We start from the raw sequence: 11,997 nt of genomic DNA, 5'->3' as shown, positions 1-11,997 counted from the left end.
ACTTACTACTACTACACTACACTACTACACTACTACACTACACACTAACTACACTACACACTACTACTACTACACTACACTACACACTACACACACACACACACACACACACACACACACACACACACACACACACACACACACACACACACACACACACACACACACACACACACACACACACACACACACACACACACACACACACACACTTCGTGGATGGGAAACTTATGTGGGATCCATAAAAGACAAAATTTTCTCTCGTTGGGTGCACAGAGAACTCAACGTTCGATAGTCCTGTGGTAATAAGATAACGCTCGATTTTTTTCTATGACGCTCGCACCACGTATACTACTCCGGTGTAATAGTTCTTTGTTAAGCAGCAGTGTTCGGATCGTGTCGAGACTCGACGGTGTTCCGTGTATTTCCCGCATTGCGATGCAGCTCGTCGCGTTGCTTTTCAAGTAGTCCTTCTTCTGTCCCTTCGTGTACAACCATATTTATCTAACGCGTAATTACGCGTCCGAGTTCCGTGGAAAAGTGGCAAACGGAGGAGGAAGGAAGTCGCGAGAGATGTAACGGAGAAGTTAAAACGTTGAGACTAAGTTAAAACCGGAGCGGACGGCGGGGTGTTTAAAGTTTCTGAGTAAAGTTCAGCTTGTCACATCTTGCGATGATTAGATCAGGGCTCAGTCTCTCTTTTTCGAGTCCTTAACTAAGGAGGAACTTCCATTCTGTCGTCGCGTGGATGCCGATGATGAGCGAACGTGAGTCGCAAGTGCAATTTTATTTGGGAAAGTCTGGAAGCATTGTACTAACTATTTACGATTACCAATGTCTTTTCTGATGTTAAATGGTAGCTGCAGCAATAAGATTTATGGGCTCATCAAGTTTAATATATCTCTATAATCTCGATTTTTTTAATATTATTTTATAGCACAAAATTTTTATTTATCGAGAATTTATGCTTAAATATAAAACGCTTAATATATAAAACCGTTCAAGATAATATGAGAAATATCGTTCATTTGCACAATAATCACATCAGAAAACAAAGACTTCCAAAAAATAAATTTAAATGTTTTGAATGATTACAATTATGGCATATTAATCTTAAAGTGCACAGTTTTGGTATAATAATTAATCGTAGAGAAATAAAATTATATTTTTTTCTTTACATTTTCATTTTTTTTCTATCGACTAAATATAAATATAAATATAATCGACTAAAAAAATGACACTTTTTGAATTATATTGTAGCAAATGAATAATATTATTAATATTATTATTATATGAAGTAATCTCAAGCATTATCTAGATTGATATAGTAAGCTTCACAATTAGCACATATGTCGACAAAGTAGCAATCGCGTAATTGCACGCAAACAGCGTTCGCCAACAATTTCGAATGTTCTTCCGCGTTTTCAAAGGAAGTTCAGCACTTTGTACTCGTATCACGCGATCGTTTAAAGCAATCGGCCGTCTGCCACGAACAGTTCCGTATTTCCGAATCAACTGAGAGCCCGCGCATTGCTATCCACAATATCCCACGCTGGTCGCGCGAATTTCGCGGACACGGTTTCGTCTATAGCGTATTTCAATGAAACTCGATTATCGCACGATTTTATCATCGTGCCCGAGGCCAGGTGCGAGATCGTGCACCGCAATAGAACGTAACTACGTACACATAGATACGTCCAATTTCCGCCGAGGAATTACCTCTCCTCCACCAGATTCTAAGACACGGTCAGGTCGGTCGTAACCGCGGCTTAACTTGCTATCGTCACACCACGCTTCTCCCACGATGAAACTACAACTTTCTTCTCATTTCTCTTTTACTATTACACTTTTTTAACGAGTGTACAATCTCTTGATGTATGGGAATTTTTCTTGTAATTATCGGATTTCTCCGTGTAAAGTATCCCCATCTTATTTGCCTGATTTTTATTCTCTTTTTTTATTTCCCTTAATGACCGTTGCGGTTTCACCAAATTGCAACAAATGGTTGTGTCCTAGTTTTATATATATAATTATATATACTTCTTATTGTCGTATTAACGTTTTTGTCGCGATAAAGTGTCCTTTGGAACTTAAATTTTGTTTTGTTACAAGCTGAGAAGATGAAACACTCTTGTTTCGTTTTATTTCATTCTTTGAAATATTATCGCTCGATTGCTTCGATTCAAGAAAAAACTTTATCTTTTATATTATGAGAGGTAAATAATTAATTCAATAATGAAATCTATATTGAATTTACGACATTTCTTCGACATAGCATGTTTTTGCGTTCGCCTTCCTCTACCCTCATCTTCGCGCATTTGAACGGAATCTTATTGCGCACATCGCCTTCTCGCTAAATCTTCGAAAGAGATGAGGGGGAGGGGGGGGGGAGGAGTATGAACGTGGGTGCGTTGTACCGTCGTCCCGAGTGTAATTTTATTATCTCATGCTCCTTTCCAACACCCCATCTCACCCTGTGAAATCTTTCCTTCACCCTCGTCGCTAGGCGCATTACGCGCCTGTTATTTAAGCAGTATTTTACCTTCGGTCTTTTTCTCTCTTTCCTTTTCCATTCCTAGCCTAGTGGTCTTCGTCATTCTCCTTCTTCGGCTTTTACATAGAAGAGGTTTCTCCTCGGTCTCACTCTCGTCTTTGCTACGGTAAAATTATGCAAGGGAAAGCGACGATGGCTATCTCATCGTACAAGCGACGCTTTTCTTCGTCGTTGCTGCAGCGCCTTGTATTCCCTCCGAGACGCCTCTTTCGTTTTACACCGAGAAGTGTGTCTCGCGTGGATAAGGCTACTGTCGGTAGTTCGCGGACTTTACACCTTCTGGGCGATTGCTCAAGGAAACGCCCTGGTGTCGTGAGGCTATACGAGCGGTAAAAAAACGAATTTTGTCGCATTTTTTTCTCGTGAACACGCTTATCCTACTTTCTTCCTATGAACGTGTGACGATCAAAGTGCGATTAATGCTAGTATCAATAAATCACGAATCAAATTTCAGAATTTTTATTATCCTGACTCAAAAAAATTTCGAGGCAAATTTCGTCTCTTATATAATTAATAATAATTTAAATATTTATTTTATATTTAATTTATTTTATCAATTATCAATTTAGAATATTACGTAGAGTTACTTTATTCTATTAATGTTTAATTGTACTCGTATAAATATATGAACGTAGAAATTGAATTTAAGATAGAAATGAAAATAAAGTTAAAATATTCCATAAAACTTGTTATTGTAAGAAATAATTTTTTCTTACAATAACAAGTTTTCTTAAATATTCAACATATTTTATATTCACATATGTTCATGTATATTTGATCATTTTAATGAATAAAATATTCTGTAAGATGATGCTAGTCATTTATGCAAATTATAATTATAGTATATAATTAAAGATTAATGAAAAGCTGATATTCCATGAAATATATATGTGACTTGTTGGACAAAGAAACGGATTTATAAATTTTAATCCGTACGGCGAAAGATTTTTATGCAGCTTGTAACGAAGCGTCCGTTTTATAAATTTTGATGTATTCTTTCTGTTAGATTACGCAGAGAAATTGCACAGTTTCGCCTTTCTGTTATTTCTCACTTAACAGCATTAAAGAATTGAAAGTTTTAGCAAGTCTTGCTTCGACGTTATTCGTCTTTTACTCACAATGAGACAATTATATAAGAAATTTTATGTAAATATTTCCACGACAAATTGACTTCAAATTGGTTAAGAGATCTACTCTTAATAGAGATAAAAGTACAATAGTGTGTGTAAATATTACTTTGAATGTAATATAAATAAATTGATTAAATGATATATATTTTAAAACGTATATCGCAAAAATATTGGTAAAACAAATGTCGGAACATATATTCATGACTAAAAAAAATGTCTTTTGTGGCGAAGATATTCAAGTAAAACAGTATGTACTTACAATGCACGTGCAGCATCATTCGTTTGCTGACTGACGGAGGCACTCCATTGCTGGCGATGCACAGGTAGGCGCCCATCTCGCCCCTCGTTACTTTCGACAAAGTCAGCACTTCGCCCTCTGCACTGGGTACTGCAATATGCAAACATGAGGGGCAGTTTCAGAAGTTAGCTCGTTATGTAATCAAAGTGTGCAACATTAATACCCGATCGACTTAACAGATTAACTAGTATAGACACGTAAATGTCCACGTCGAAATTCGCTATTATCGCACATTAAATTTATTTTTGATATGATCTATTATAATTACTATTTAATCTTTTGGGGATTGGAGTTCTCTAACAAAATAATTTATAGAAGCTCATTCGGGGTCATTGAATTCGATTCTGACCCCAAAATTCTAAAATTACATAAGATTTCAAAGAAATCATCTGATTATCATGAAACTGTTTTCGGAGATTCTTGATATCACTGAGTTCAAATGTAACCTAAAAACATCGAATTTCAAGGAATTTCATCAAAGATAATAGTTTTAATGAAGAAAGATCTATCCAGTGTTACAGTGCTCAAAATTAGAGTTCGAAAGTCAATTTAGAAAATCAATACTGTTTGCGCAACACTGCACTAATGAGTTCCAAACAAAGCGAAACTAGAAACTTGATGTTACTTTGCAATTAAAAATTCCCTAAAACTGAGTTTTATAATAATCAAATTATGTTTCAAAATTCACGTTAAATTTTGAATCTATTACTTTGAATTTTTTATTTTTGACTTCAGATTTGAATAAAGTATTATCAAATTACTTCAAAGACTAACTTCACACAAATCAAGCGGGTTTATAAAACAAAAGAGAATGATTCCAAATGGGATCACTAAGTTCATAAAGGATTAACTATAGCGTTAAATACAAGTTAATTTTGTAAATGAAGATATATTAGTCAGCTAATAATACATATTTCAACGTTATCTCAGAATTATCGACTACAATTCTGGAATTTAAAATTAGCTTATCAAAGACGAAACATAATTCTCTAAATTAATTTATTTATATGTATCGGATGTACTAGTGACCTAATTGCAATTAAATTCCAATCTTCGTTGCTCGTAAATTATTCTGGTGGGAACAGTTTTAATTGCGTCGACAAATTCGCCGAAGAAAGCTTTTGGTATCGTATGTCACTATATTGTTCCCAAAGGAGAAGTAAGCGATTGACTGGCGCGAAATAAAACTTGGAAACCTTACTTTTTGTCTTGCCAGGACCGGAACGCGAAATGATTTCGGCGCCGTCTTCTCGCTTCCATACGATGTCAGGCTTGGGATAACCGCGCGCTTTGCACACCAGCTTCGCGGCACCTCCCTCGGGAACCATCATGTCGTTCGAGGTTTCCTCTGAGATGATGTCTGGCGGTATTACCACCTCCAAAAACGCGCTCTGCGAATGCGGAGGAGATAAATTATAGCGTACCTGCGTGTGTATATGCGTGTAGAGCGAAGAGAGAATATGGAGTGCTACGAAATATACAACGAAACCACCAACCGGATTAAAGCGGAGAACTCCGAGTCTGAAGTCGCAATTATAAATCAGTGAACTTGAAGTAATTTCGCGTTACAGAAACACTCTATTCGCTCGATAATTCCGTGATAATCATTAATTATTACATATCTCTGTGCACTTGTAATATAATTTTTAAAAAAGACGCGCGCGCATGTGGAAATTATTCTTCGCGAGAAATAAGTTATTTGTAAAAGTATTTTATATGTAGAGAAATACTGCGTACCTGGCTCTTCATGGGATCCGTGTTGACCTGGCACATATAAATTCCGCGATCTTCCCGACGTGCACTGCGAATGTTCAACGTCCACGTGTTGTAGTCGCTGTGGGTCACCGACAGACGGGCGTTGTTCGTGATCACGTGCTCATGAATCGCTAAGATCGCCTTGGTGTCTGCTTTAATCCACGCCACCTGGCCTCACAAACCCATTTCTTAGAGACCGATTCGGAACCGTTTCCCCGCCTTCCCAAAGCCTACCTAATCTTATCGCCGTGCGTAACTCATTAATTAGCTATTTCTTGTTGTCGCGGAATCTAACTGGAATCTACCGCGAGAGATATTTCGTGAAAGTGCTATTAAGTCACATTTTTTTATAGCTTCCATAACCTATACTTTAATCAATTCTTTCGGTATCTATCAGATATCATACTAGAAATATTAGAATAAAATTTCGAAAAGTATTTCTTTTTATTTCGATATAATTAAAATAAAAGTTTTTAATCTTTTAGACGGCATTTCTTGTCATTAAAAGATAACTTTTTTACTGTTGCTAAAACTGACTAATTCTAATTTTTGTAAGTGAAGAATCTATTGATGTCTATATTAATACGTATATCAATGTATAATCTTTTTGACAAGCGAAAGTACTGTATTTCAATTTCTGTAATACATATATTTCCATTTTTAGTTCTTAAATATAATTTATTTCACAGATCTCGAATTTACCTCCGAATTTATCTGGAATTTAATTTCAAAATGAACATTACAAATTTACAGTACTCAGTTGCCCCTAAAGAGTTAATGTAAAAATGAGCACAAGGAACGTTTAATGTGCCTTAATATGCCGAATATAAATACCGAAAGAGTTAATTACTAAGTAAAATTCTAGAGTTACTTCGTTCATTGATGTTGAAGAAGAATCCAACTTTCTATTAACCTAAAGCACTTTCCTATCGCTTTTCTCGGCTTTCCCTCTACGTCAGTTACTCTTGAAATATTCGACAGTACAATCATAAACTTTCTGTCGCGATTCGCGAAATATGAACTCGATTACGATAACGTCTGCGAGACTTTGTGTAGAAAGAGAGATATAAACACGGGACGCTTTCTACTCGCGAATGAATGAAATATTCGTATACATCGCCTCGAAGGCAGGCATCAAAAGCCGGTATATTCTACGGAGGAATCTTCTCTTTATGGCGAAGTCTGCGCTACGGCTTCTCCGCCACATCCCTCGACTGAAAACTGTACCGTTGCGCGCCGCGACGGTCTGCCACTGTGTAAATATGAAGAATTCCGCGAGCAAGAACACGATAACCCATAGAACGTAACTTTTCAGAAAAATAAAAAAAGATAGCCACGAGAGATAACGGTTTAGTAGCAAAGTTCAGGTGTTTTACTCTCACAGGATATAACATTATGTTTACATCAAAAACTCGAGTGAGTTTCATTGAATATAAAAATAGTAAATAGGATAGAAATAAATGTCGACCAAACACACATATTTCGCCTGTGATCTTGTCATATTGGTATAATTTATTACAAGTTCTTCACGCTTTCGTGAATGTTCCGCAAGTTATATTACTTCTGAAGTAACTATCGTGACTGTTCCGAATGTGGGTTACCGCGCGCTTTCGCTCGCGATCCTTCGTATCATCAACGCTAAATTGAACTCTCATCGGTTATTGCAGTTCGTTCCAAGCCGCTGATATACGCCATTAATTAAACCCATTTTTTACGGATTAAAATCAATGAAAAAAAGGGGGGAAGAGAGGTTGGGCGGAGAAAGGGGTGTGAAAATGCAATCGTGTCTGGTTAACACATATTAATCATCTTTCTGCTTCACATTCTGCCCAAAGCTATCCTGAAAGAGGAAACTGCAGTGTGGCGTATCACGAATATTCATCCTCCTCCCATCTCCTGCTCTCTGCCTTATTCGCCTCCCTCTACACAGATATTATTGGCATGAAATTGAACCTGTACCATGTCGAATATCTGACCTCACATCGCTCTGAAAGGCTATCTATCAACCGACAAAGGAGTTCCGCGGTTCTTATCGATAACCCGCGAACGGAGTGTATAGAGAGCGGACGTGGAGGGCGAAGAGAGGACAACTACGGGGGCGGTTGGGATGCGAGAGGGTGCGAGTGTTTGGTAGTGACGGCCTTGTGAGTGCCTCCACTTATAATATATTATGCCGGAGTATAAGCACGATCCTATTCTCCCTTTCGGTGCGCCTTGCGACGTTCCAAGGGGATGAGGGGTGGTAAAGCTCCTCTCGCATCCCAAAGAGGGGAATGAAAAAGTCGCCGCGACCGACAGATGCTTGCGACTCTCAAACATTTATGTCATATTGCCGTCAATTCATTTTCTTGATGATTAATTGTTGTGGACTGAAATGGAAGAAGAAAGGAAAAAAGAGAAAGCTGAAAACATTCTTGTGTGCGGAACAATGTACATGTATTTTAAGCTTTTCGAAATTAAAATGTCAAAAATACGCTTTAGAAATGAATAAAACATAAGAGATAAAAAATGAAATTTGTGAAACTTATAAAATTTATGATGTTTAATGTCTATGGGAGCCGCTTCCCCCCCCCCTCCCCCCTCCCATAGACATTAAATATGTTATCTAGTTATCTAGAAATATTTAGATTATTTAGAAATATCAATATAACAATATGAAACTGAAAAAAATTATCTTTTAGTCAAATTATTGTCAAATAAAGATGATCAGCAAATAATTTCTTCGTGAAGCTTTTCGCAAAACTCTGTAACAGATTTTTCATGAATATGCGATATGAAAATCGCTTTCAGAAGTGAAAGAACGTATCCATAGCAACGCGAGTCGAATAGTATCGTGCGAGCAACTACGGCGGTAACTCGAAGGCGTGCACAATACGTCGCTTCGTATCCGAAAGTTGAAACTCGCAAACCGAGCGATCTCGCGATCCTGCTGTGCCCCCAAAAAGAAAAATTCTGTACACCAAAACGAAAACCGTCATTTTTTCCTTTCCCTCTTTAGGACACGCAGCATCGTGCACATGTCTTTTCGAGCAAAAATGGGTCAGTCGAATTTGCAGCACAATGAAGGAAGCAAAGGATTTAAAGTAGGGAGGAAGATGGGAGAGGACAACCGAGATCTTAAAGGGCACGTCGTGCCTTGTATGGAAACGAGCCTCTATCTTAATGCAAAAACGTCCTCTTTATCTAATGCAGTTTCCTCCCAGAATAGATACTGTCGGCTTACGATTTTCCTCCCTCTTCCTTCTTCAGGCCTCCGATCTTCGTGGACCTTTAAGGAGGAGAAACCGCGAAGGAATCCAGTGGTAACGGAACAGACGGATAGATAGACGTAAAGAGAGATTCGGGGATGAGAGAGCGACGGCGAGAGGATGGGTTAACTTTCCTAGTCCGATATAATATCGCGTTACGTACACCTACTACCCCTTCCCCCGGCCTTTGGCTTCACGTTCCCTCCATTCTCGGTCCTCTTTCATATGCAAAACTATCGTCGGCGCTCCATTGTGGCGCATTGTGGGATCGGGAGCCTCGGTCCAGTCTACTACACCTCGTTTATTTCCTGCCGTTCTCCTCCGCGCCTCTTCAGAATCCCTCATCACAGTTCACCTAACTCTTCATCCTTTCTCATCTTTCGCGTTTTATTCGTAGCTTTCCAATGCCGTCACTCACTTACATAGCGCGACTTCTTATTTTCTTGAGTTTCGACCGACAAAGTACGATTGTTCCCTTTTTTAGCGGTGTATAGTATATATAAATGGATAAATTTGCTAATTAAAAGTTTCGTGGCTCCCCTCCTCCTTCTTGCTTCCCATCCTAACGCTCACTGTTGGATAACTCGGTTGGAGTTACCTTGCTTTCTACATCTTCTTCAATATCATGTCTTTGCTGTTGAAGATCGAAATACTATACTATTATTTTGTTATTAATTAGTTTTGTACGTGTGATTATTTTTTCTTTTCGCACTCCTTTCTTACCCATTCTCATCCTTCGATAACTTTTTCAAGATGTTTTTCTTTATCATGACATTTATTTGTACCTTCAGTCCGTGAAAAGGAAAATTTTTCTTTGTATTTGGAACTTTAAAAATATGTATATATTATATAATACTAATAATATGTATTCAAATTTAACGTTAAATTTAAAAAAAATAATTTGTAGCTACTTAAAGAAAGTATTGATTCGAGAATGTTAACCTTACATACGAACACTGCAATCTTAGATCTATTTTTACAATTTATTTTATTTCTGCACAATATTTAACAATTAAAATAAAAAAGAAAATAAATAGAAAAGAACAAAATTGTCCAATAAAATTTTTCTAAATTAAATTATTCTGAAATTCATAGTGAAGTATTAGCATGGCAGTCATAATTTGAGAGCGTGTTCTGTATATTTATAAACGTAATTGTTAATTGTATGTACATTGCTTGTTTCATCGCGGATGTGCGCGAAATTTGAGCGCAGTGTCCAAGAACACGATAACGGCGGGTTAAATGTTAGATTTTATGGCAGAGCACAACGCCGAGCGTCGCGGCGCGGCATGGTACGGCATGGCACGGTACGGCACGCTCAACGGTACAACGAAACGCACTCATCCGCGTAGCCGCGTGCGCGGAATTCAAATGATTAACCGATCCACGTGACACGCACGTTTCGGACGAGATTACTCGTTCTAGCGTACGCTCCACGAATGTACCGGGTGATACGAATAAAAGCGTTGGTCTTGTTTGCATTTTGTATAAGAGCGCATCGAATATGCTATAAACTGGACCCAGATGAAGCAAACAAGCGCGAACAAGCGCGAATAGACCACTCACTTCGATAAGTATTGGCGATGCTGCTCTCACTAAAGTGAGAACACTATTCATTTACGTTTGTTTGCACCTCGTCTACTTGATCTGGATCCGGCTTGAGATTACTCGCCTCGGGAGTAACGCAATCGATGTAAATGAATGAAGAAAATCGTACATTTAACATTAAATATTCGACGAAAATGTTTACAAAATTTATTTGTGCAAACATAATTTCTAAATCTTTGGTTACGCTTGTTATTCTCGATTAATTTTTCCTACTCTTAACTTTATTAATTGACAACACGTCCTAGGATATATAGAAGACATTTATGCATAACCTTGATACAATCAAAACTCATACGAAAAGAGAAAGATATTCATTAGTCTCTAACTGAATCGCTAAAATTGATTGCTGTTGCTGCCGACCTATCATCACCGATCTAAACTCTATAATATTAAGTTACATATCTCCTTTATCTCTCTAATTTATAGATTACTGTTAAAAACATGCTCATGCAACCTCGTATACTCTCCGTTATCATATATTCATGCATCATTGGCATGCCTCTCGCATATAGACAGGAATTCAGTGACACGCTAAGAACAATACGTATCCAGCACGTCTCGTTCCTCGGATTCGGCAATTACTCAGGGCGCATAACACGTCCGAACAATGTGCATCTCAATCCTTCTCCAATGCAGCTTGCACCATATTTCATTTCGCACGAACATTCAAATCTCAAGTGCGTTTTATGCATTGTAAACAGACACATGTGCAAATAGAAATTGTGCATTCGTGAATAAGCCAATGTGGACCTGAATGTTTTCGGAGGGGCAAGGCACGGAACGTTTATCGTGATATCGATTTTGGGAAATTAGTGCAATGACAAATATAAATAATTGTAATTTGCTTGAAATGAGAAAGAGTCGTTACGTCGGATAAAGAATCGAGATATATTCTGAAATGACAAGATGTTTGAATGAAAATTATATTGTATTTCTTTGGCACGAATGTGTTCGAAGCTGGAAGTAATTACGCCTAACGCTTATAATTATTAATTTTATCTGTCATGCCCATCATTCTTGTTTTGAAATATTCTTCGAAACTTCTCGTCTCCAGATTTCCAAATATGCTTTTATCCAACGAGGCAACAGAATCTACTCTTTTTTTAATATAAATTGTAAAGTATTGCGTATTAAAGCAAGTAAGCTAAGATTATCATAAAATTATATATCTTCAAAAACGCTATTATAAATTACTGTAATTAAAGACATAACAACAATTAATATATAACAAAATCTGAGTTTGTAAGTTATACAAGATTGTTGTGTACAAAATATTTCAGTTATTTTTTGCGATATATGATGCACTGTTGCATTCGTTAATTGTCAATCATTTAAAGCAAAGGCAGATGCTGTTGCCTAGGGCCAATCGCCGAACTACCTCGGTTTCCCAGCGGGTGCGATTAA

General features: G+C 37.5%; 1 protein-coding gene across 1 annotated transcript in view; it reads right to left on the bottom strand.

The window, feature by feature from the left end:
• Nucleotides 1-11,997, bottom strand: part of LOC105626456 (lachesin-like) — a 71,821-nt gene that overhangs the window by 13,890 nt on the left and 45,934 nt on the right. The window contains exons 3-5 of the mRNA XM_012207757.1: nucleotides 5,720-5,905; nucleotides 5,184-5,373; nucleotides 3,944-4,072 (exon numbers count right to left, since the gene is read on the bottom strand). Coding sequence (XP_012063147.1) covers nucleotides 3,944-4,072; nucleotides 5,184-5,373; nucleotides 5,720-5,905 — 505 coding nt within the window. The remainder of the gene's footprint in view (nucleotides 1-3,943; nucleotides 4,073-5,183; nucleotides 5,374-5,719; nucleotides 5,906-11,997) is intronic.

This window comes from Atta cephalotes (genome assembly GCF_000143395.1).
Source record: "Atta cephalotes unplaced genomic scaffold scaffold00005, whole genome shotgun sequence".
NCBI lineage: Eukaryota > Metazoa > Arthropoda > Insecta > Hymenoptera > Formicidae > Atta > Atta cephalotes.
The sequence above is the reverse complement of the archived record's forward strand: the minus strand, read 5'-3'. Positions and strand labels throughout refer to the sequence as shown.